This window comes from Choloepus didactylus, chromosome 15 (genome assembly GCF_015220235.1).
Source record: "Choloepus didactylus isolate mChoDid1 chromosome 15, mChoDid1.pri, whole genome shotgun sequence".
Classification (NCBI taxonomy): Eukaryota; Metazoa; Chordata; class Mammalia; order Pilosa; family Megalonychidae; genus Choloepus; species Choloepus didactylus.
This window is the reverse complement of record NC_051321.1, coordinates 6,295,115-6,321,468: the sequence shown is the minus strand read 5'-3', so window position 1 is coordinate 6,321,468 and position 26,354 is coordinate 6,295,115. Positions and strand designations below refer to the sequence as shown.

Genomic DNA, 26,354 nt, shown 5'->3' with positions numbered 1-26,354 from the left:
CACTGAAGCTTATTTCATTTCCTTTCACATCCCCCTTTTGGTCAAGAAGATGTTCTCCGTCCCACGATGCCGGGTCTACATTCCTCCCCGGGAGTCATATTCCACGTTGCCAGGGAGATTCACTCCCCTGGGTGTCCGATCCCACGTGGGGGGGGGGGGCAGTGATTTCACCTTTCAAGTTGGCTTAGCCAGAGAGAGACAGGGCCACATCTGAGCAACAAAGAGGCATTTGGGAGGAGGCTCTTAGGCACAACCATAGGGAGGCCCAGCCTCAACTTTGCAGCAACCGTCTTCCCAAGGGTAAAACCTGTGGTAGAGGGCTCAACCCATCAAACCACCAGTCCCCTATCTATTGACATTTAGATTTGATGATAAACCGCCTGCAGGTGGCAGCATCATGTTTACCAGCCCAAAGCGCCTTCCTAAAGGGCAATCTGTCTCCCGGGCAGTTAAATTGGATAACAAATGAGCGTCCTGCCCACACTGTATGTCCACCCTAGGTCCCTGGTGACCTGGAATTGAAGGGCGTGCGACTCTCTGGGCAGCACCGTGGTCCTGAACATCATGATTCTGATGTGCCAGAGGATTTAGTGTCGGGCAGGAGCACATGGACTTTCTGCTGTTTGGGCACTGACAGTGCTGGATATGGATTAGCAGGTCCTAAACGAGAAAAGGAGAAACAAAGCTGATGGGTCCATGGGCAGTAGCTCTGCTCACTGGGGTCTCTGTAGCCTCCTCTCTGGGGCATGGTCCTCAAGGTGCAGCCCCCAGACCAGCAGCATCTGCGTCCCCTAGGAACTGGAGAGCAAAGCAGAATCTTGGGTTCTGCTGCAGACATTCTGAATCAGAAATGATATGTGCTCATGTCTGGGATCTTCGGGTCTGGAGACACTTGAGAAGAAGTGGGGGTGGGGGGTGCAGTGGGTGGAGGGGCCTGTGGCCCTGCTCTGGGTCTGCCCTTCTCTTGTGCACAAGAACGAGCACTTCACCCTTCAGAGGGCAGCTTTGCTGTTCACAGCTGGGGCCTGACCGCACACTTGGTGATCCATGGAAGACCCTCCCCGGGACTGTTCCCATCTGCTTGGGGCCCTTTGTTCTTTGATCCCTGGGCGAGTCCCTCTTCAAGGCCTTCTCTTCTGATTAAAAAATGACATTGAAAGTCATGTCTATATTTTTTCTTGTTCATAAAATTGATTCTGTTTTGATAAAATGGAAGTCACAGAAGAGACCAAATATCAAATACAGTTCCAAAACCAAAATAACTAACTAGAAGGATTTGGACCCTTCGAGATTTCATGCATGCACACAAAGCTCCTTAAAAAATAAAAAATCAATATCGTATGCTTAATTTTGTCTTGCATTTACCACACATTATTTTATTTCCTCACGTCATGAAGTGGTCTCCTGCATCATACTTTTTGTTAACTTTCCTAGTTTTCCATCTTCTGCTGGCCCATCGTTTCTTTAAGCATGAACAATAGTCACTGACATCTATTATCTGCTTTCTCCATGCAAAATAGGTTTTATCAGTGTATAGGCTTTCCATGTATTATTCAATTAATCTTACAACAATGTTATGACATAGGTTCTATTCTTATCCCAATTTTGCACCAAGTAACTTGTCCGTGATGACTCAGCTGGCATCATCAGTGCCTCAGTGCCAACCCAGGTTTTTTGATGATAAGGAACAAGCTTCTCACTACTGTGCTTTGCTGTTGTGTGTGAGGTTGTGGTTCTTGTGTTTCTTATAGCTTAAGTGTTGTACCTGCATGTATTTGTATCATCAGGACAAACATACAAATGGAATTACTGGTCATGAATTTCCATAAAGGCTCTTAATGGATGTTATCAAATTGCCTTCCAAAAAGGTCAAACATATTCTACCAGTGTGTATTGATATCTGTCTGTCTTCTCAACTTTTGCCAGTATGGGCATTATTTTATAGAACCTTGCCAGCATTAATGGTGAAAAAAGTATCTCACTATTTTAATTTGCGTTTCTTTGGCTTTTACTATCAAGAAAACTCCTTCTAATATTTCCCCATAGGACTATTAGCCCTTTGTAAAAGTACCATTTCCTTAAACAGCTTTCTTGACATAAAATTTATGTACCATAAAGTTCACCTCTTTGGAGCATTCAATTCAATGATTTTTAGGATATTTACAGAGCTGTTTGACTACCACTATAATCCAATTTTAGAACATTTTCATCACCCTGATAAGTTCCCTCATTCCCATTTCCAGTCCCTCCCCATTCCCACCCTCAGACCCTGGCCACCCTTTAAACTACTTTCTGTCTTTTTAGATTTTGCCTTCTCTGCACATTTCTTATAAAATGGGTCAAATAATATGTGGTCTTTTGTGACTTCTTTCATTAACATAATGTTTTCAAGGTTTATCCATGTTGTTACATGTATGAGTGCTTCATTCCTTTTTATGGCACAATAATATTCCATTGCTTCTCCTTTCATCAGTCAGGGGACATTTGGCTTGTTTCCACTCTTTCGGTATTATGAATACATTGCTAGGATTTATACACAGTTTTTGCGTGGACATGTATTTTCATTTCCTTTGTGTGCATACCTAGGAGTGGAGTTTCTGGGTTATATGGTAACTATGTTTAAGCATTTTGAGGAAATGCCATATGTTTTCCAAAGTGGCTGCACCATTTTGTATTCCCACCAGCAATGTATGAGAGGTCCAGTTTCTTCACATCATTGCAAAAGCTTGTTTTTGTGTCTTTTGTATTCTTCTAGTTGTTCTGGTGGGTGTGAAGTGAAAAATGACATTATAAAACATCATTAGATGAAATTTTGGCCCATGTTTTGTGAAGGGTGTTGTCCAACCTGCCTGTAGCAGTTAATGACCATTTAAAGATCTCGTGCCTTGGTACTATCTTGTAGTGGCATCAGATTGGTTTGCTGTTTGAAGTGTATCCTTAAACTCTCTCTCACTTTTGTTTTCTCATAGCAAAATGTTTACGGAATTCATCCTAAATGTTCCCATGGGTTTGCTGACCATTCAGAAACTCTATTGCTTGATTGAAATCATTCACAGTGACCTCTTCATACAGCATGGTGAGTGGAACTTCGAGAATCATTAAATTGTCCTGTTAGTCATTGTCTGCAGAATTTGACCCCTGTGAATTCTCTCCTCCTTGTCGAAAGGAGTGAAGACTGTAACCAATTAAAACAGCTCTATTACAAGACAGGAAGATTTAGCCCTTACAAGAGAATGGTGATTGACATATAGAGTAGATAACAGATCATTGAAAAATGAAGACAGAAGTCAGTAGTTTGTAATTTAGGTGTGCACCAAAGCCCTAGGATGATCAACACACATTGTAGCCTTTAAAACGCGTGATTGTCTATCCTGGGGAGGCAGTCATTTGCTTCCATTGAGATGATTGCAAGGCAAAATGTCAAGTTTTCTTTAAATTTTGAAGTAATGGTTCTTACTCTGAACTTTTCATTCTTTGACATGGTTTCTTCAAACTCCACTCAGAGTAGTGAGAATTTTAATGATCCCTTAACTCATTTATACTGAGGAACACCTTACATTCCTACCTTATCTTCCCAGCCTTTTTATTAATCATTTTCTTTCTATTTGGACAGATTGTATTAATATTTTAGACTTGTCAAGCACTTTTATTGAAAGCTTAAAACCTTTGCATAATTCCATAACCTTTCTCATTTATTAGAAGCAAATGCAAAGATCGTTGAGTGGCATCCTCACTGAGAGGCATAGATTATTCTATTCCATTTGTGTCCAGACATTTGGCCATTCCATTCATTTTCTTTCGCTTTTGTGTGTGTGGTGGTATTTGTGATTTCACTGTGCTGTTCCAGGGACGGTGCAACCCAAGCCTAGGAGGCTCTTCCAGTTTGCTAAAGCTACCAGAATGCAAAATACCAGAAACGGATTGGCGTTTACAATGGGGGCTTATTAGTTCACAAATTTACAGTTCTAGGGCCATGAAAATGTCCAAATTAAGGCATCGAGGGGTAGACACCTTCTCTGAGGAAAGGCCGATGGCATCTGGGGTTCCTCTGTCACATGGGAAGGCACATGGCGACATCGGCTGGCCATTCTGGGTTCTGGTTTCAAAATGTCTCTCCAAAATGTCTCTCTTAGCTTAGCTTCTCTGCTTGTTTCTCCTGGGGTCATTAATGTCTATGCATCTCTCTCAGCTTCTCCTGGGGGCAAACTCTGAATTCCATATTTTAGTTTCTCTCCAAAATGTCTCTCTCATCTTCTCTGAGCTCTCTCTCTCCATGTGCTCTCCTAAAGGACTCCAGTAAAGGATTCAGACCCACCTTGAATGGACAGGGTCACATCTCCATGGAAACAGTGTAATCAAAAGGTCCCACCCATAATAGGTCTGATCCCACAAGACTGGATTAAAAGAACATGGCCTTTTATAGGGTACAGAACAGATCCAGACAAGCACAGATGCCCACATTGAATTCCTGGCTGGACTTAGAACTCCGTGTACATCTGGCTTGGTCCTTTGCACCCTTCTGTGCTGCTTGGTTGGTGTGTGCCTATTGGTTTTAAGGTTCTTGATTCCACTTTATAAAATATTCTGGAGTTGACACTTGCAGTTAAGCCTTACATTGGCTTCATTTGAGTGGTATCTCTGGGGAAGAAACATCAAATCAAGAAGTAGTGGGTTTTCTGCAGCCCCTCCATGCAGATCTTGCTCTGAGCCAGAAACCCATTCCTCACATTTCACAAAAGAAAGTCAACTCTGTCACTCAAAAGCACATGGATCTCCTTTGGGATGTTATTCCAGTCTGTCTATATTTCAGACTCTCACTGCAGAGCTGAATCTTGAATTGCCTGCTCTCTGGGTGTTTTCCATACCTTAGAGGACACAAGTGGGGTTTAAGGCAAGGCTGATGATAGAGGTGATGGGCAGGAATGCTGCTTCATTCCTTCTTCCATATGAAATAAACATTATTCCAGAGCAAATCAAATCCTCTGAAAGTGGTATATCTAGGTCTTATTACGTTACTGATGCCCAGTGTCCCACCCATCTAGCCCCAAGACGTGTTCACCAACGCTGCCACCACCCGTCCTCAGCTGAATTAACCACATTCAGTGTACTGTGCTTGTCTTTTCTTGAGTGTCGGTATAAGGAAGACATTCTTGACATACTTGCATACAGTTCAAAATACATATTTCAAAACTTTGTTTACCATGTTGTTTAGTTCCCTTTGAATAAGTACCCAAGACATAAAATGTTTAATTAAAAAAATTAAAATAGAAATTCTTGTAAGACTATAGTTCAAGGAAAAAAAAATTCTAAATGGAAACATACTCTATTTCTTTAGCTATTAGGATGCTTGGAGGGAAATTTACTGCTTATTTTTTGGTATTTGTGTCCATCTACATGTTTGTTGACTGTGTCTCTGTCCCTTCATATCATGCTCCATTTCTATTTTCATGGTCCTCCTTCGCTATAGACCGCCTCCAATCCTGCCTTGGGAGTATGCAACGTGTAAATAAGCACATAGTTTATTTAATAAGGAGCTGCCAGGTAATAGAATATTTTGGAATAATTAGCCTGTTATGTTTTTAAGTGCAAAGTTAGGATTTTGATCTTAATAGCAAATTTTGCCCAACACAGTAAATGAGATTGTATGAAATATATGACACCAAAATCACTGTGGACTAAATGAGCCCAAATTAGCCTGAAGCTTCGTGTCTTACAAGCAGCTCCAGATTTGCCCATTTGGTAGTTGTTGTTTAAGCCATGATCAGCGGCCCAAATGTGTTTCTAAATACTCAGTGGCTGCCTGGATGCCTTTTGGCATGCTGTTTGGCCAATGTGAAAATGACTCTGCTAACAAGCTTTGAGTTTTAAGAATCTTTCTGGGTAAGAATAGCAAGACAGCCCCAATTTTTCTAATCTGTGCGCTCCCTGCTCCCTGATTTTTCGAAGCTGCCAACAGCTGTTTTACTTCCTTGTTAGGAAAGATTTAACAGTAGAAATCTTCTGGTTGGTCTGTACTTAAAAAAGATGTCATTACTTTTACAAAATATTCTGCACTATGTCTGCTAAAAATATTTAAAGCCTAATCATTTTCTGATGAGATACAACAGCCATGGATTTCACGCTTTGTTCCACTTCTTGTTAATTTGTTTAAAAAATAAAAAAAAAGTGTTGTCTCTGTCCTGGTTCCTGATCCCAGAGGAATTACTCCAACTGCCCAGTCTCCAGACTGTTAGAACTTGGAATTACTAGATGCAGGGGCAGGAGCTATTGAACATGCCGGCCCTTCATCAACATTTTCTTGGGGCAGGCCAGTGTCTCTCACCAAGCAGCTCCTCTGGGCTTCTCTCTGGGGACCCCAGGGTAGGAGTGAGGTCCCCAGTCTCTGCTTTTCCGAGTCTCACTTCCATAAGAAGGGCAAGTTGATCTGGGTGCAAGGAGGCTGGCAGTGAATTCTGAAACTGGAATTTCTCCTCTGAAGAAAAGCCTTTCCTTGCCAGGTTTGGGCCCCTGCAGGTTAAGGCTTTTGCTTCACCTTGCACGTTTCCAAGCTGGCTTCTCCTTTGGCTCCTTCTTTGTCCTCTTTGAGGACCTGGAAACTAAGGATGCATCCAGTTGCATTAGTTTGACTACAGCAGGAGATTTTCTTTTGGCAAAGAGGATTGTGTTTATCTGGCTGTTTCTCAGCAGCGAACATGTGGCTACCTTCCAGGTTGGTAAAAGGCAGAGTGACTCCACGTTGGGCGAAGCACCGGCCGGAGAGGGTCCTCAGGAAGCCAGGACACGGAGGTTTCTTACCTGAGGGAATCCTGAGATGGGCTGTTAAAGGCTGGTGCTGCTCAAATTAGAAGGCGACGGTTAAGTAGGCAGGACTGGGGTGGGACTGGGTCAAGGACACCTTGGAAACGGCATAAATCTCCAGGAACCTCGTTCCCTACCTCCCCTCAATCTCCACACTCCATGGCCAAGCCTAGGAAACACATAGCCAAAGGAAGTCCGATACCTTTTTGATAAGAGAATGGTTTTAAATATATTTCTTTAATTTTAAAGCAGACAAATGTGTGATAGATGAGGTTTGAATTAATTAACCTTTTAACTCACGTGCTTAGGAGTGAGTACCACTTCCTTGGTCTGTGTAGTCAGATGGGCCTCTTGGGCAGGCCCCATAACCTCTGTGAGCTTCTCGCATGTGTCATAAGGAGGTAAAAATACTCTCCGCACTGAGCCTCGTGTCTGTAAAACACCCAGCACTGGGCTTGGCACAAATACCATACACTTGATGGCAGTTATTATTCTTAATTATATAATGAATAAGAATTGATAACCATGGGGTCTTAGGGGTCACTGACTCTAACTGATCTCCTCTACTCATGAGAAAATGTTGACTTAAAGAAGGCAAGCATCTTACTCATGATCTCAAATTAATTTAGTAACAGAGTTGGGCCTTTATCCCAGTTTTATGATTCAGTATCCGCTCAAATGTTTTTCTGAGGCTGGCTACCCTCTGGAATCACACTGGAGCCTTGCAGCTTTCTCAGTACTCTTCTATTAGTATTCTTTGCTGTTCTAGCTGGAAGCTTACTAATTCTGGGTCTTCTCCAGTCCTTGCTTCTTCCTCCTAAGATGTAGTGATTGTCCAAGGTCATACATCTGATTATGACTTGCATAAATGCATGACATCTCAAAGTTGAAAACCTTATGGGAGTAACCTGCCCAGTTACAATGGAAAGAGTAGAGTTCAGATGAAAGATAATCTAGGAAAAATTATAAAAGAAAAAGAAAAACAACCCCACTGGAAATTACTGAACGAAAATGTTGTTGGATCCATCAGAATTTGTTGTAGCTGACAACAGAATCCACATCAGGGAGGCTTACACATCTTGACAAGTGAACTTCTTTGCTTTCTAAATGCTTTCCTATCCGAGACTTTCTTTGATTCCTGCTTAAACGGAAAAGGAACATAGGAAAGGATATTGGGTATTCGAGAATTTTTGTGTTGGTGAAAGAAACAGGCTGGAGGTGAAACCTCCAGAATCAAGGCCCCAAACCACATGGGACTGGCCCACCGAGGACAGCACAGCTGTTGACCCTGCTGCCACCTGCTCACCATGTGCACTGGCTGCCGTGCTCCTTCTGCGTCAGGATCTTGCAGCCACTGCTGCCTCTGGAAGCCTCTGTCCCCCTTGGAAGGATATGGGAGCTTTTCACAGAGCTGCTTCCTCCCATTGCCAATTTCCAACTGACATCCCGGATGGTCACACCTCACTGGTAGAACCAGCAGCATGTCTGCATTGCAGTTGCAAGTGTGGCTAGAGTTCTGACTTCAGTGCTGGGGAGATGGAACTCATAGTGCAGAAATCTCTCCTAAATATTAGAGTGCTGTTGAGAAGATAAAGTGGGTACCTGGCCAGGTCAGACGTCCACCGCAGGAGACTGCCAACCAAACCAGGGCAGCAGTCCCTCTGGTGACTCCCCACGACTAGTAGCACATGGAATGAGTGTCAGCCATGTCCTCCTTGTCTCCAAGGAGGTGCCCCCTCCCATTCCTTTATCTTTTTAAAGATGATTGATGGGTTTACATCGTTTCTCCTACCAATGATTTTACTTCCTTATTAATTAGAGAAATATTTACTTCTGGCTTTCCTGCATTCTGGCCCTGCCTCTCTTACCTACTAATTCAGTGACCTTGGACATGTTACCTTCTGGGCTTCATTTTTCCCAGCTACCCTTTTCTCATTGCCTACATTATAGGTTTTGAGTATTAACACATGGATAGTCCTTAGAATAGCACTTGGCCTTTAATGTGCACTCAGTTAACATTAGCTGTGTCTATTATTTCTGTTGAGGATTCAATAGAAACGTGGTGCATGAGGTCCCTGCACTCACTGGAGAGGGTAATCAGAATGTCAGACACTAGCTGAAAGACAGTAGACCTGGGCCAGATAACGAGAGGGCATTAGAAGGAGAGCTTCTTCCAAGAGGCTCCCCGACTGTCCTGCCATCCCAGGGTTCCGCAGGGCACTCCCAGGAGTGTGAAGTTAGAGAATTTCCTTCTTCTGTTCTTGCTTCTGGTCTGTGGCCCATTCCTGGAATGAATGCTTCCCAGTCCATCTCGTTATTACTTTATCACTGGACCCTAGAACAGCACCTGCCCAAGGCAGGCCCACCATGCATATTTAATGAATGAATGAAAATGTACATGGAAGTTCCAAACCAGCACTTTCCCAGGAGATAGTGCAAATCAGGAAGCAGGATGGGTACATACCTGTGGAGTTCCTTTCATCTAGGGGAGGCGAGGTTTTGCATTCAAATGGAAGGCAGGCTCTCTCTCCTGTCCCTCAGCTCTGAACAGATTGATCATGGGGTGGAAGAGGAGTAACATAAGGAGAGACGGAAGAGGAGAGGCTTGAGTTACTGACGGTCATCTCTGAGCACTTTTATAAAATCAAGATATCTTCTATTTGCTTCTGATCTAATCACTTCCCAGTTTGTGGAAATATGATTCTAAGGATGGGTTTCAGCTCTACCTCTGGATTCAGGATATCTTGTTAAAATTATGAAAAATGGAAAAATACAGAAAAGTGGAGGGAAGAGTGTAATGAGCTCCCAGGTACTCATCTTCCAGTTTCAGAAAATTGTAAGTCATGGTCATTCTTTTTTTAATCTATTCATCTTTTTCCCCAGGTATTTTAAAGCAGATCCTAGCCTGCTCAGAATTCCATTAGGATATCTTTTCAGACGTTTGGTGGTGGTCCCGGAGTGACTGACACTGATTCCAGAATAGGGAGGATGCCCTGAGGGGATGGCCCCTTTGCTGGTGTCTGGCATCCACTTTGGATATTCCTGCTCCAGCTCTGAACTGAGCTGAAGGGTTTTGGACTCCTTAGCATGCTGTGCACGAAAGCCAATGAATGGGCTCTAATGGCTTCCGAGTGCTGTCTCATGGTGTGACTTGACTACTTGAAGGTTGGCGAAATAGATTATGTGCTTCACAAAAAGATGACTCTTGCATATAATCTATGGTGTGGTGGCAGCACATTTTCAAAGCAAGATAGAAAGAAGAGAGGTCAGAGCTTCATAATTTGTGCACTTGTGGTTTTGTTCCCATGTGATTATATTGTTGCCCACATATTCTGACAAAAGCTAAAAATTAAAGTTTAAATCTTTCAATAGAAATGAAAAGTTTCAATGTAATTAAAATAAACACTCAAACACCAAGATTTAGGATTTATGCTCATGAGAATCTTTTACACTGATGTTTCAGAAATTGTAATAAAATGAATCAACTTGAGCGAGCATTAGCTTTCAAATTAGGCAAAAGCATTAGACGTACTTGCAGAAATTCTTTGGATGAAGGTAGGAGACCTGGTAGAACATGTGCCCTCACCCACGTCAGTTCTTCTCCCTCTGTGGTTCTGAATCTGAGACCTGTGGAGAATTTGCTCCAAAGAACACTGAGTCATTGCTTTGATTGTCACAATGTTATCTTTCTACATGTCTCTATTGAAAGTGATCAATCAATTGATAGATTTATTTTAAAGCTTACTGTGTACTCATCATCTCCTAGATTGTTTTGATTTGTTGATTTGAAGAGTCAAGTCTAGTGGCAAGATGACCGCTTTGTTGGTCCCAACAGCAGTTTAACCTTTTGGGTGGATTACCTCGTGAGCCCTACTTTTGTTGCCGCCCCTTTATTTTTCTCTCATGGTTGGAATCTAGCTATGACTAGGACTGACAAAAGTGCCATTCCCTGGCCATTTCTGCAGCTCTTTCCTTCACCACAGCAAACAGGCTTCTATTAGACAGTGTTTACCACCCTCTTAAAACATCATTTGTGTTCCACTTTGAAACAACAAGAGCTTTTTAAAAATGTAGGCCCAGAGTGCTTTAAATCATTTTCCTCGTTCCTGTTTTCAAGGTGAATCATCCTCATAGCCATCAAGCAGAGTAAAACTCTCCTTTTTAATGGGGGAAATGTTAGGTATGACAGCCCTTTGAAGTTGAGGGCAAAAACTCGAATACCCGTTGGGAGTAGCTATTAGGAAATATCAAAGTCAGATCTCTAGACTATTTTCATTATGATCGTATCCACGATAGAGAATTCCTATCTCTAAATATTGCCCTATTAATCAATTGCAGAAAAGAAACACTGTGTGTTTAATACAGGCTTATAGTAAAATATACCTTAATGTTTGGTCCATAAAGAAATCAAAACCAAATCTTTTGAGCTCTGCACTGTGGAAGTGGAGATTTCCCTTTATTGAAAGCAATCTGAAATCCAGAACTACTGCACAGTGGTTTTGTTAATTTGATGGATGTTGTACAGAAAGAAAAATTGGGGTTGGGATCATCGTATGTTACAACTCATCTAGCATTCTGGAATACTTTAATTTGATAGTTGTTCTGATGGCTTCTAATGAACGTTTCCAGCTGTGAACCCTGAAGACTGATTCTTTTAAATAATGGTGGAATATTAACATTATTTTCTCTTCTATTTTTTTCCTATCTTGAGAAAACTTTTTATCTGTAAATTAATGTATCCATGTCACTCCTTATTCTGTATATCAGAATTTTTTTTTTTTTTTAAAGACCACTTGTTAAAACAGTGCAAGCTTTTAGAAATGGCTTATTTATTTAGTGTGGGAGGTGAAAGTCAATTTCAGTTTCTTAATTATATCCATTTCATTTCTCTCATAATTTATTAAACACCTACCATGTGCTCAGGACAATTGTTTAGCAAGTTTGATTCTTTTGAATGAATCATTAACTTTAAAATGTAGAATTATATAGAGTTACTCTCTCAATTTACAGAAAAGGACTCAACACCTCACTCAGTCTGTCAACTTAATCCCAGGGAGGGAGCTGTCCACCACAGTAGTGCTGATTAAAGCATTGGCTCATTACAGATCTATCATCCAATCTTTACTTAAAGTGTTTAATACCCACCATATGAGTAATGAATTCTGAAAACTGAAATCATTTCAAATGCCATATGGAATAAGACAAGGTACAAACAAATGAATAAATACATAGAAAATGACACATAAATAAACCATTAATTGTTACACTCATATGTCCACGGAGTTTTCAGTGTTTGTCTTTTCTTTTTGTGGGGGTCTCTCACCTATGGTCAGACTGGCAATGCCAACAGATGTTCCTGGTGTAATTGGTCTAACCTGGATCAGAGCCTGGTGACCTTCTGTTCTGTGCCTGCCTCTGGGTGAGACCCCCTCCCTGTTGCTTGAGAGCAGGAATACCAAGCAACATTGATTTTTCCATATCTGGTGAAGCTCATACTGAGCACCATGAGAACAAGGCCCAACTTAGGAGACAGCTTAGCTCTGAACATGCATGGTGAGTTGCCTACACTAATTTTTCTAGGACCCCATACTTTTTTTTTTTTTTTTTTTTTTGCGTTTACTCCTGACTGCCCAGAATTTCTCCCAAGATGGAGTGGACCAGAACACAAGTTTTTGACATTGTGTTTAAGTTTAACCTACACATTTTTTTTTTCTTTATATATTCTAGCCATAAGGTAGGGGTCTCATTGTCCTGGTAACCAGGTGGAGAGTGTGTGCTGACCACACTGACTGAGACCGATGTTCTTGGCTGCCTTCTTTCTTTAATTAAAAAAAAGGCAAATCCTCCACAGTTCTCTTCATTTTCTCTCTGTCTGTTTCATCTTCTTCCACATAAGATTCTGCCCAAAGACTGGCTGATGTCCAGAATTCTTATTGAACTTACCAAGCTACCTCCATCTCACCTGTACTTCCCACAAAATCTTCCCTAACATTTTACTTGTGTTTCTTCTAGTTTTCTCATCTCCTTATAAATGGGATTCATTTGTGATTTTTTTTTTTTTTACCATTGGATTTTTCATTCTTTCTTACGGCATAAATTATTTGCTGCTACAATACTAATGGAGGCTTACCTCCTGTTGTTACACTGCTCAGAACCAAAGGATATAAAATGTGTGCTGCCTCACTCCCTCCCTCCAAAAGATGACACTCTTTTTACTAGGCCCAGTGGTCACAGCCAGGAGACGTATCTTGACCAACTTCTTCTTCCCATCCTTCTGATTTCTAAGATACTCTTTCTTCCTTTCATGGTTTATTTACCTAGCACCTGACTTCTATATGTAGAGTACTGGCTGTGGGCAGGAAAGAGGCATAAGGCATAATCCCTTGCTTTAGGACCTTGACAATCTGTCCACAGTAGAATTAGTAAGATATACTTAAGGGCCATGATGGTGGGAAATTCCTTAGCAAGGGTGGGACGAGATCCCTAGACTGGTTTATTCAGGAAAATCTTCAGGTTGGAGATGGGATATTAGTACAGTCTCAAAATTGGAATTTGAGTAGGGAAACCTGTGTTCTCAGTGTCAAATTTCATCCCAGCATGAACACTCAAATCTTCTTAATTTTGAATAACATAGATGGATTTAAGGTTTGGTCCAAGCTACTTTTAATTGCTCTGTTAACATTCTAAATTAAAATTCCATGGCACTGGGTACCTGGAGGCTGACGTGCAGATCACTGCATTTCTCTTCCATTCCAGCACTTAGCCCAGTGGTGCTCGGCGGGTTCTCACCCAAACAAAGCGCTGCCCAGCAGGTAGGGACAGAAACACTGTGCAGAGCAGTTGTGCTTATTCCCTTTTACAGACAAGGAAATTATTAGAGGTCAGAAAGGAAAAACAAGTCACTCAGGCTGACTCATGACATTTAGTTCTTCTGATACTGCTAACTATCATTACTTGTTACATCAAAATGGTTCCTGGAACATTGTGATTTGCATGTAGTGTGTATGCATCCCAGAATCAAGTGTATTTATGCACAGGTACACATGAGTGGGTCATTCACTGCTCTGGGTTGGAATCAGCTTCTAATTCTGGCTCAGCTGCTGCTTGCTTCGTGTGTGAGTCCCACACACCCCTTCTCTGTCTAAGCTCCTGGTTCTTGCACCTGTGATATACAGGGATATGTTGATGGATCCTGTGCTCCCTTCCAGTGCCACCACCATCTCCTGCATTTATTTTGCTTGAAGCCTTGTGTGGAAGGGAAAATCATTTGAGCAAATTGAGTCATGTGGGTACAGGGTTCTTAGATGGTAGAAAAATAAAATGATTGTCTATAATAGATGAACAGCAAGCATCTCCCATTTATATGGCTCTTACTGTTTAATTCTCATTAAAAGTGTTAATCTGGATCTCAGTTCTGTGTAACAGGCGCAAGGTTATTAAATGCACTTTATGGATCATTTGTTTAATGTGGCCAAACTAAAAATTAAGAAGCATATTACTCAGTGTTCATAAAAATGAATGTTTTAAACAGACAAATGCATTCTAGTATTTGCATCTTGCTTTAATGGAGAGCTCTAATGGGGTTATAGACAGATATTCTGCTTGGACATTTATGAGCTGTTGATGCCTGTTGAATACCTTTTATAGAGATTAATATTTTGGACTCTGCACCCATTACCAGAGCATTAATCATGGCTTCGGTCCATGCCACTGAGGATGAGCAGATGCCGAGGTCCTGCTTTCTGTAATCATTGTGCATCACCTTGGGGACAAGGGGGGTGGTGGGGTGGTCGGGAAGACGCCTGGCTTGGGATGCCTGCAGCTGACTTGTGTGGCCTCTGGGCCCCCTGGCTGCGTGCCCCTTCCCTGCCTGCCAGGCAGGCTTCATTCCCCGGGGGCACGGCCGGGAACACCGGGCAGCTGTGCTTCGGGTGTCCCTGCCAGGTCGTGACTGTGCCTTCGGTCAGTGGAAGTGGGTATTGGCAAGCCCTTGACTCCCTTTCATGTGACAGGATGTCCAATAAAATAAAATCGTGGCCCTTGACTCTGCTTACATAGTAAGCATCAGTTCATTGAGATGAGAAATTGCACATGAGGCCATTAGCCTTTGCTTCTTAGCATTCTCTTAGACGGCACCATCCAGGTCCAAATAGAATGCAAGACACATAAAGCAATTTAAAGTGTTCTAGTAAATCACCCAGCGAAAAAGTAGAAAGAGATAGGTGACATTAATTTTACTAATGTATGTTTTCCAACCTAACACATCTAAAGTGGAAATAACACGTATTCAATGTAGAAAAAAATTATTAATGAGCTACTTTACATTCTTTTTCACACTAAGTCTCTGAACACCTGATGTGCATTTTACACTGACAGCCCATCACCATTCAGACACTATGTTTTCATCAGAGATACTTGATCTGTATTTTTAATATTTAATGAAAGTCAGTGTTGATAAAGTAGATTCACATATCCGAAGTGTTCCAACGGTTGTTTCCAATAACTGTATCGAGTATCACTTTGTACATTTAAATTTTAATTAATTAAAATTAATTAAAATTTTAAATTCTGTTCCTCAGTGGCACCGGCTCCATTCATTTCATGTGCTCACTGGCCACCGTGCCGGATGGCACAGCTCTCAGGCATTGGTGTCCTTGTGTACTTTTAGGCTTGACTGGATAACCACAGCATTGGTTCTATTACTGTTAACAATTTTTGGTTATAGAAAGCTCACTATTTGCCAAATATGCAAATGACATCATTTGATTTCATAGTAAACCTGAGAGGGCAAATAGCAGCTCCCCCATTTCCTTTGCCTAAGACCCAAAGGAAAAATTGAGCAGGGTGGGTTTTATTATTTCCTTCTATGTATGATTAAATGGAAACTCACTGATATCAAAAGACTTTCCCAAAATCTCATATAGTGACCCAGGTTTCTAGACTTCTGTCCAGTATTTGTTCCAGCAGTTTCTAACTAACAAAGAAATCCCAAAAGGCTATTTGTGGATAGTTTATTTAAAATGTGTTTTCCCATTAAAATATAAGGTCTTACATTTGATTGTCGGCTACACAGAACAACGGTTTTCCACCTGATGGGACTATTGGCCAAATCATCCTAAAGAAAAGACATTTAAGGGAATTTAAGAGGCCAGGGCATGGTTGGGGAGGGTGGTGGCATCTGTAATAGGACAGGAACGTGAGATTCCCCTTCCTTGGCCGCCCAAGACAAGTTCTCATGCTTTAAAATAGTTCATTATAGGTGTGTATGTGATGTACTTTCTTTGGTGCCTCTTGATTAGCAGTTTTGACATAAGGGAAACTGTGAGGGTGTCTAGTGTTATTTAAAGCTTTTCTCTACTCCTTCCTGAAAAAACTTACAGCAGTCTATGGACTAAAACACAGAGTAAGAGAAACTTCTTAAAAAGGAGGTTTTGAGGAATCTGCATTAGTTTTTGCTTTGGGGGGAGGTCAGCTGAGTGGCTGGGGGGCTGCATTGGGAAACAGGTTTGCTTTTCCAGTACAGTCTCTTTAATTTTATACCATGTACACATAATTTCAAATTAAACCAAACCAAACTAATACACACACATGCACACGCATACTTACATGCTGTTGTCCAGATCTACTTGGAAACTGTTCAGGAAAACTGGGTCACCAGAAAGGCAGGAGAGATTTTTGCTAGCTGGTCTTTGTCCTTCTGATGTCTTCCAAGGAAGGGCACAGCTCCCCGTGACTGCAGAAGCTTCCATCCATTTCTGCAGATTGAAGCACATCCCCAACAAAGGCATGTCCAGGTGCCAACCCTTGGTCCTGCAAGCATGAACCCAGTTGTGAACAGGAGCTTTGGAGATTCTACTAGTTGAGGTGTGCCCAAACTGAATGAGGGTGGGCCTTCACCCAATATGGCTGAAGTCCTTACAAACAAAGGGAATTGGACACAGAGGGAGAAGCTGTGAGGAGCAGTCAGAAGCTGGAAGTCAACAGAACCTGGAAAAAAAAGGGAGAAGATGCTGCCATGTGCATTGCTGCATGGCAGAAAAGCCAAGGTCTAAGGATCACCAGCAGTCAGCCCTGGAACGCCTCAGTCTTCATGGAGAAAGTATCACCTTGCTGACACTTCGATTTTGGACTACTCCTAGCCTCAAGACTGTGAGCCAACAAATTCCCATTTGTTTAAGCCAACACATTGCTTGGTGTTTGTTTTAGCAGCCAGGAAACTAAAACACCATTTAATGGGTGCAAAGTACTGTGATTTACAGAGAGAAAACACAAATGAGAACAAAAGTAAATATTCACCAGCTGTCCTCCTTGAAAGAGGAAGCTCTTCTGCACACTGAGTACATGAATGTGTGCACACACACGCACACTTATACACACACACACACCGTGGGCGTCAGATTTTGGTTTACGAACATTGGTGGTGCTCCCATTGTTGAGATCGTGGAGATTGCATTCAGATAAGGGGAGACAGGCAAGAAAAAAAGAGTCATTTAAGATGGTCCGAGAACAGGGCCCTGGAGGCCTGCCTGTGCCTACGTCTATTGGGGGGCCGTGCGGGCCCACAGAGATGGGTACCTGCTGAGGCGGCTCGGATGGCTCATGGTGCCGCCACCTTTGCTCCTATAGCCAGCCTCTGGAAGGACTCTGGGGAAATGTCTCTCCTCCTTTGGGGTCCAGGGTCCGGTTTCTGTAGGTCAGGTGATGGGGCAATGCTGGAGGGCATTGCTGCCTGTGCTGGTTTGGATGCATTTTGCCCCCTAAAACATCATGTTCTTTGATGCAATCTAGTGGGGAAGATGAATTAGTGTTGATTAGGTTGGAACCTTGGATTAGGTTGTTTCCATGGAGATGTGACCCACCCAACTCAAGGTGATAACTCTGATGAGATAATTTCCATGAAGGTGTGGCCCAGCCCATTCAGCATGGGCCTTGTTTGGTTTACTTGAGCACTATGTAAGCTCAGACAGAAGGAGCTGCTGCTGCAGCCTAGAGAGGGACGTCCTGGGAGAAAGCCATTTTGAAACCAGGACTCCGGAGCAGACGCCAGCCATGTGCCTTCCCAGCTAACAGAGGTTTTCCATCCTCCAGTACCCGATTGTTGATGCCTTACTTGGGATGCTTTACGGCCTTAAGACTGTAACTGTGTAACCAAATAAATCCCCTTTTATAAAAGCCAGTCCATTTCTCGTACTTTGCATAATGGCACCATTAGCAAAACAGAACACTGTCACTGTGACCTCCTGTCCTGGGAGGTCAGCCTGAGATGTCTGGGGCGGTCAGTGTGACCTGCTGGCCTGTAAGGGAAGCCTGGTCCTCTGGCTGCTTGTCTTTGGTGATCTGGTCTTGTCCTGGTTTTTGGTGGGGTGGGGGCCTCGCTCCAGGTGGTTGGAGCTGCCTGGTCCTGATGGTGATGATGGTGTGGGAGGTGTTGGCAAAGGGGACAGTGATCTTTCATTTTGGAATGTGCACTGCTTTTTTACAAAGCCCCTCTGCAGCGTTACCTCATTTCATCCTCACCAGAGAAGGGGACTTTGCCCAGCTCCCCACTTTATCTTGGCCAGCCATGGATGGGTTGGGGAAAGATGGGTGGAGGGACGTGGCTTCCCCGTTGATGCTGAAAACGTCTAAGCTGTGGACACCATCAGAAGGATGATAACAAATGGGTTTTGGTCTTTCAGGGCTGAGGGAATGAAATGACCTTAAATATGAGAAGAGGCCAGAACAGTTTCCAGAAATGTTGTTGTTTTTCTTTGAGAACAGGTGGATGACAAACCAAAGGAGCCACCCCAGACCTCTGGGCTGGGTGGGTGGGTAGTGGGCATCCTGCCAGGCAGCCAGAGATGGTCGACAGTGTGTCCTGGCTGAAGATGAATAGGGCAGACATCTCTGCCTTCACCCGAGGGTAATTCTGACAAATGAGACCAGCACACTCAATTAACTCCGAGAACAGTGCCGTCCACCCTAACAGAAGGGGTGGATGTAGGCCAGGGCATCTTAGGCCCAGAGATGGAAGGGCCATCCCTGCCATTTTTGAGTCCAGAATTATGTTCCTCTGATTTTACAGAACGGTTCCTAGTCACTGCTGTCTTCCCAGCACACACTGACCCTATTTTGGGTCCCTCCTAACCTTATGCTTGCTGGCCTTACCCAGTCATTTCTTCCCTTCATCACGTTGTCAAGGGCTGTTAATCGCTTAGGTCTCAGTGACTTAACTTCCCTCTGAAGTTTCTTGGAAACCTGACTTGTTCTCCAGGACGGTGGCAGTGAATGTAATGGCCAAGGGCCAGCTCCTTGCAGGGTGGTCATTTTGGGTGATGTGTTTCAGACCAAAGGGGAAATGGACTCATCCTGGTGGTGTCATCAGGGTGGGGGTGCAGGGTGGGAGAGGATCTCGAGGAAGGGTGCAGGCCAGCCTGGGCCCGCCTCGGTTTTGCTGAGGGACCTTTCTAGCCCATTGGGCTAGGGAGTTTGAGCAGAGCCCCTACGTTGGACATTGCATTGTGGTCCAGGTCAGCACATCAAGTTATTAAGGGTGGGTGCATTTGTGAACATCACTGTTCTGTAGGAAAGATGTTGGAATTTGGGGTGTTAGTGGAATCAGTGTATTTAGTGGGTCAGCATTTGTGGTAGATACATTTTCAGGCCGGTTCACTGTCATGAGGTCATTTTCTTGTGTCATTTCCCTTGGGCTGGCTTTGGCCTTGAGCTACTCTCTGCTGTCCATGCATTCTCCTACACCAGCTGGGCATCTGAGTTTCTGGAGCACTTCATGAATGAGTTCAAGGGTCTGTGTAATTTGGTGGGAAACTCTCCCTGGCAGCCTCAGTTCAGCCATTGGCATTCGTCGCTGCGTTCATCCATTGGGTTGGGCAAGAAGATATGGGAAATCTGTTCAAGGCCCTCCTGACGCCCCAGGGCACAGACGTGGAGAGATGCAGGCTGGCAGCATCTCAAGGTGCTGGGCTCCCCCTCTTCAGCTCCTCACGGGATGCCAGACCTCGTAACCAGTGAGGCGGGCCTGCCTCCACTGAGATGTTGGAAAGGCACGTGAGCATCTCACACATTACTTCTGCCTAAGTATAAGTATTGATTACTGCAATTGTGAAGCCAACGAGTAAATTCATATATTCATATATTCATTGAACAAAACTTTCCGGAAAAATGGAGTTGCTATCAGTCCTTTCCAGGGGAATAAATCAAAATGAAATTTGAAAAAGCTTTAGCGTGAGCTGCCTACATTCACCTAGTCCATCGGAAGACAGTGGAGCAGAAGTATTTGTGCTATTTCTGAATCCTTATTTTTCCCCACCTCCACCCTGCTCCCACCTCCACCCTTCCTACTTCATTATCGTGTAGTCCTTAGGAAAGCCTTCTAAGTAGGTCTCTGCATCTTTACAGAAACCAATCTAATATTGCATGCTTAAATTTCTCATATATATATATATATATACAGTCCCAAGGAACACTAATGCAAAACATGCTTTTATATATCATTAACATTGTAAATCCTAAAATGTAAAATCCTAAAAACAAGCTAAGTATTTTTAATGTTTCTGAGCACTGCTGTCTTCTCCCTCCTGCTCTGCATTCTAAAGGAAACAGTAATGGCTGGGCTGGAATCAAAATACAGGACTGGTGTTGTAAACAGTCCATGATGGAAAAGTGATGATGCTAGAGTTAAATTGGGTTTCCCAGTTGGAACAGACAATTAGTAATTGTGTTCTGTCTTTTCTCTTGTTCATATCTCTTTTTACCCATTGTTCTTTAATTTTCAGGCCATGCCTTAAATATTTCTGTCTTAAGAAAAAAACAAAAAAAACACAAATGTATACCCAAACCCTTCTTGGCTCTGCTTCCTCCCACCCCAGCATCCCTTCATTTCACAGCTATGCTTTCTGGAGTGTGGGCTGTGCTTGCTGCATCCACACCGTTGTCCCTCCTTAGCCCACCCCTGGATGCCACCTGGGCAAGGCGTCCATGCTTCTCTAGTTGCCAAATCCCCGGGCAGGCCTATTGCACCCAATCTCACCGCCGCATTTGGCCCCATTGACGGCTCTGCCCCCCACTGCTTTGGACGATCTCACCTCTCTGCGTCTCTCCAGTTCTCCATTTAGCTTCATCTCCTTTATACATCTCCTTCTGTAACCCCTAAATCCTGAGGCTACTCAGTGTTTCCCATGCTGAATTGACAGACTCCCACCTGGATGAACTCATCCGCAGAAATTATCCGTCATTCCTACCTGGAGGCTGATGGTTCCCCGATCTGTATTTCCGCACCAGAGGTGTCCTCCAGGATCTGGAACCTTATAGCCACCTGCCCACTGTACAGGTTGAACTTGAACTGCCCGCCTGGCTGTTTTTCTCTGTTCTTCTCCCCACTGTCCTGGTGCGGTCACCCGGACTGTGCCTGTGGCCCTGTGGTCGTGCCATCCTCTCTCCTCCCCCCGACTTGTGCATTCTGTCCCCTTTGCCCTGGCGACCCTCCCCATGGCCCTCTCCATGTGGCAAACGTCTGCTCTGACTGCCAGCAGGTTAAGGCCCTGCCTCTCCGGGAAGGAAGCCTCCCCTAACTCTGGCTCTGACTCTTGCTCCCCACGACACCCTCTCCCACATGCCTGGACCAGGCCCCCACGGTCCGGGAGGCCCGAGAGAGGCCCCCGTTTTCATCATGGGCTGTGCCCTTGGCTGAGCATCGTGCCTGTTCCAGGCATGCTGCTTTGTGCTTGGCCTTAGCCTTCCATTGTGCCTTGTACCTGTGAGCAGGTAGCATTATCCTGCCCATGTAGAGATGAGGAAGGAGCAGACAGGTGAGGTGAGCTGTCCAGGAGGACACCGCTAGTGTGTGCAGGGAGCAGAATTTGAATTCAGAGACCCTCACTCCAGAGCCTGAGCTCTCCGGCAGACTGTCAACCCTGAGTGAGTAAAGAAAAAGCAGGGAATCAAGTTGGTTACTGAGCCAGCCAAGCTCGGAAACTAAGGAAGCCATGTGTATAGGTTTCAAGAAAGGAAACAGTGTTCAGTTCTCCTTGGAGAGGAGAAAAACTGTCGTTCAGTTACTGTTTGTTATAAGAAGTATTTCTTTTTAAAGTTGCAATTCAGTGAATGGACAGTTATTGAAAAGTAGTTAAAACCCCAACATTGGTGACTGTGTTTGTAATGATGGGCACACTGTGGGATCTGTGTGCATGTGTTTAGATGTATCTGTATGTTTATTAATCATTATTGTCTATCTACTATATATATATAAACAAATGCCTATCTATAATATGTAGATATAGCTACAAGTGGAGATGCACACACACAAGTACGCATGTATACATCTGTGCTTGTGTGTAAATCACTTACAGAGTGCTGTAAATGATTTCCTCCTGGTCAAGTAATCTGACTATCTCCAGATGTCAGCTGTGCATGTAATGTGCTTGGAAGGGGCAAATGCAGAATTCTAGCAAACCCGAGTTGTGTCTTGGTGGGTCCCCTCCTGACCAGCCACCCCCTGTCACACGCAGACTGCAGAGAAATCCTGCTTCCCACGATGACGGATCAGCTCAAGTACCATCTGGAGAGGCAGGAGGACCTGGAGGCCTGTTGCCAGCTGCTCAGCAACATCCTGGAGGTGCTGTACCGGAAGGACGTGGTGAGTTGAGGGTCCAGCAGAAAGTCTGGCCCATGATTCACGGGAACGCCGGCCTCACGACACCACATTAGAGTGCAGCCATTTAAAAAGGCATGGCTTTAATTTTAAGGTTTAGCCTCTCTTTCTCTGTAAATTTGCAGGCAAAATTATTTTCACTTATGGGTAAAGTCTGATGAACATATTGTATTGTTTTTATAAGTTTATTTCCTGTGTCCTCTCAGCTAAATGTCTCCGAAGGTCTAGATTTTAATCCTTATATTCAGGGAAAGGTTTTGATACTAAAAGTTGGCATTAATAAATGGAGGCAAATTAGCTACAGTCTTTTTTTCAATTCTTATTTTTATCAAAGTAATATATGGACATATTTAAGAAAAAAACTCAGTGGTGCCTCTGAGATTTATAGTAAAAGCTCTACCTTTTTTCCCAGTTTCCCCAGGTTCCTTTTACCCCAGAGGTAAATGCTTTCAGTGCTTTCTTAGCTATTTTTATTTCTGGTATTAATTTTTGTATTTCTAAATTGTATGTTTATACCATTGACTTTTTTTAAAATCAAAAGTTGGTGTAAGCACGTACTAGAAAAGTGACCCTCTGCCTCCCCCTCCCTAACTACTTTATACATCTGTGCGCTTGTGTGCACACACACACACTCACGTGAAGTCACTGATTTCCCAGGCGTGTCTGGGAAGGTGGAAACAGGGCCGGGCTTGCCATCCCACTCAGTCTCTGCCCCCAGCACTGGACAGGCTGGCCACGGGTTTCGAGGGGAGAGGGCTTGTTCTCAGCTGTCGCCCACCGGCCACCTGGCCGCCCAGCATTCCTGGTCATCACGCACGTGCTCATTCCACCCACTCCCCTCCTGGCGCTGGCCTGTTCTCTCAGAACCTGCTTAGCTCTCTTGGAGAAAGTGATCAGATTACCGGATTGGGTTGGATCGCAGTGATGGTGGCTAAACCAGCTCTTCCAGGGGCGTTGCCTTTGGAAAGGTTTTGGGAGCCTTAACCCAAAGGCTAGCCTCCAGTGGTTCCATTCCGGGCCCTTCCCTTTTCTGGTTGGGAAGGTGAAGGGACGTTGGAAGTAAGGAGAGGGCCCTCAGCCAAACCCAAAGCCCGGGAAGGAGGTGGAGCCTGCCCTCGCCCTGGGGGGAAGGGTCTAGAGGGCACAGTTAAGCAGGGTCAGAGGTCAAGAAGAATCAACAGTCCCATCACACACAAAATAAAAGAGTACATCTTTACTGATAGAAAACTCCATGTCCCTGTGAATTTTAGAGAGTTGGCTAAAATGGTATTTTAGCATCGTATTTTATGTGATGTTTTGATCCCTGTTATTTGGATTCTGACATGCAGAACAGCCTTCCATTTACAAATGACTGGGCTGTGTTTAGAAAACTAATGGGTAGGCTAATCAAGGATCATAAACATTTTATTGTTTAAATAGATCTGCTTTCATTTTTAAGTTTTGCATAAATTAAGTTACTATAATTATATAACAAATGATTACTGATGGACTATAATTAATAAAATGCCTTGAGTTTTCTTTGTGAAGGCTTTTGCCTTTGACAAGGACCATTTTTCATTTCGTTAAAGGTTATAATTGATTTACTCTTTACGGGGTAAATGGCTTCACTGACAGCGGTTGGGGCTTGCATTTTAATGGTTGTCTTTGGCATTGGTTTTCACGGGTACGTCTTCCTCCAGGGGCCGACCCAGCGGCACGTCCAGATAATCATGGAGAAACTTCTCCGGACGGTGAACCGGACGGTCATCTCCATGGGACGCGATTCCGAGCTCATCGTGAGTGCCCAGTATTTAATTTAATTGGAATTTAATTGTGGCCGACAGACTCTTTCCCAAGAATGTCCTTCCGTCTTAGGCCCTAAAATCTATCTGGTCCTTTTCGATCTGCTTTTTGAATATTAGCTTTTTAAAATTTATTTTATTTTATTTTTTTACTAAAATATAGTAAATGGTTAAGCAGCATCTATTTACAGTCTAAATACATTAAATGTGCTCATTTTTCATGATTCTAGAAGCAAGTGTCAGAGTTTGAGGGTAAGCAAATCAGCATTTTAGGGACAGAAACATTTGGTTCTAGTTGTCTCATTACTTTCAGCAAATGGCACATATTTTCTCCTAAGTCCTGATTCTCCTGCTAGTTTCTTTCTTCATATTTATATTAAAATGCCATTAATACAACTTTATGAAGAACTACCTTAAAAAGTCATCAAGATACTCTGACCTACCTATTTTATTGTCGACTCTAATGTATTATAGATTTTTCTCTTATGCAGAGTATTCAGGCGTGGAAAAATGTATATTAATATTTTTAAGGAAAGTTTTAACAACAATTTAGACAGTGTTTCCATTTTATATCATGATGCATTTTTTATCCCCATCCCCATTATTCTTAGGTTTGGTTTCTTAAGTGAAATATCCACGTAGAGGTCCCATTTAATTTTTTTATTTCTAGTATGCATTAACATTTAGCTAACCTTGGTTGGTATTTAAAAAAAACCAAACATTTAAAGTTATCACTGGCAATCAAGTGAAGCACATTGTTTTTCCTTAGTGCAATTCTGGTTTTTTCTGCACATCTCAGGGGTGGAACTAGTAAGGTGAAACATACGTCTCCTGCAGAAGGCAATGCCTGAACCTAACTGGCTTCTTTTGGTTTCTGTGGCTGGTGTCACCATGAAGGACACCGTTTCTGGTGAATCACAGGTTGGTAGCACAGAAGAACAAACTGCTGTTTAGTATGTTTCTGTGCAGTAAAATAGTCTAATTTATTCTCAGAGTTTCAGCACATTATATTTGCATTTTCATTTTTTAAAGTATATCCCATTTAGGTTTGGACTAAAACATGGATAAATTGGGAAATAAAATACTTCCTTGTAAATTGGCTTCATATGCAATGGACTTTTCCAGCTATCCTAACACATTAATTAGTCTGCCTCTTTATATTCTTCATCCCAGCTCTTTTCCATGATCTAGAAACAACTTTCTGTCCCAAAGGTGGGTAGAAATGGTGAACCCCCTGGAGTAGGCCTGGGGGCGACTCTGGGAGCATCCTCGAGGACTGGGGTGCCTGTCTCCTTGGGGTCATACTATGGGTACACTTTGAACCCTTTCACATTAGAGACCTTGGAAGGAGTCCTAAAAGAGAAAGAATGCTGTGTGGTGTAGAGTTGTCCCGAGTTCTGCATGGCTCTGCTAGCTTCCCTGTTGTGATGCCTAATGATACAAGAGTCTGGGAGTGACGTGAGGGTCCTTGCTGGGGCTTGTCACTGACAGGTGTGCAGTCCTGGCAGTGGTTTGCCTGGTGGGCAGCTGGGGACGTGGCAGACGCAGAGGCAGGTGAGCGCATGAGACAGGATTTGTCTCTGGTTAGGCGGGAAACAGGGCTTGAACCTCGGAGTGAATTTACTTGGCTCATGGCCAGCTGATCGGTTGTTGAACGGGGTGGGGGGAAGAGGGCAAGGAGGAAGGCCCATGAGAGATTTGCATGAGTACTTCGGCGTGGGGAAAGATGTTGAGATGTGCACATAGCTCATTCAAAGGCTCTAAGAAGGAGGAGGGACCCACGTGCACCCACATGTGGACTTGCCAGAATTTTCTGCCTTGCATATTCTAAGATGCGGTAGGTCAGTGAGGAACCACCCTCGGTCTTAGCCAGTGGGGCTGTGTTCAGATGGGGTTGGGAGACTCTGACAAGGCATGGGGATGAGGGTGGGGAGCAAACTGCCTACAGTCTTTTTTTTTTTTTTAACAGCTAAAAATCTTTACTGTTTCTTTATACAAACATTGAATAATCAGAAGTAATCAAGGAAAAAATTCCATTCATAATAGCAACTAAAATAATCAAATATCTAGGAATAAATCTAACCAAGATGTAAAGGGCTTGTACACAGAAAATAAGAATACATTGC

General features: G+C 43.4%; 1 protein-coding gene across 2 annotated transcripts in view; it reads left to right on the top strand.

The window, feature by feature from the left end:
- Positions 1–26,354, top strand: part of DOCK1 (dedicator of cytokinesis 1) — a 546,722-nt gene that overhangs the window by 202,434 nt on the left and 317,934 nt on the right. For both annotated transcript variants that reach the window (XM_037804943.1, XM_037804942.1), the window contains exons 25-27: positions 2,970–3,076; positions 22,305–22,432; positions 24,127–24,222. In XM_037804943.1, the coding sequence (XP_037660871.1) occupies positions 2,970–3,076; positions 22,305–22,432; positions 24,127–24,222 (331 nt within the window). The remainder of the gene's footprint in view (positions 1–2,969; positions 3,077–22,304; positions 22,433–24,126; positions 24,223–26,354) is intronic.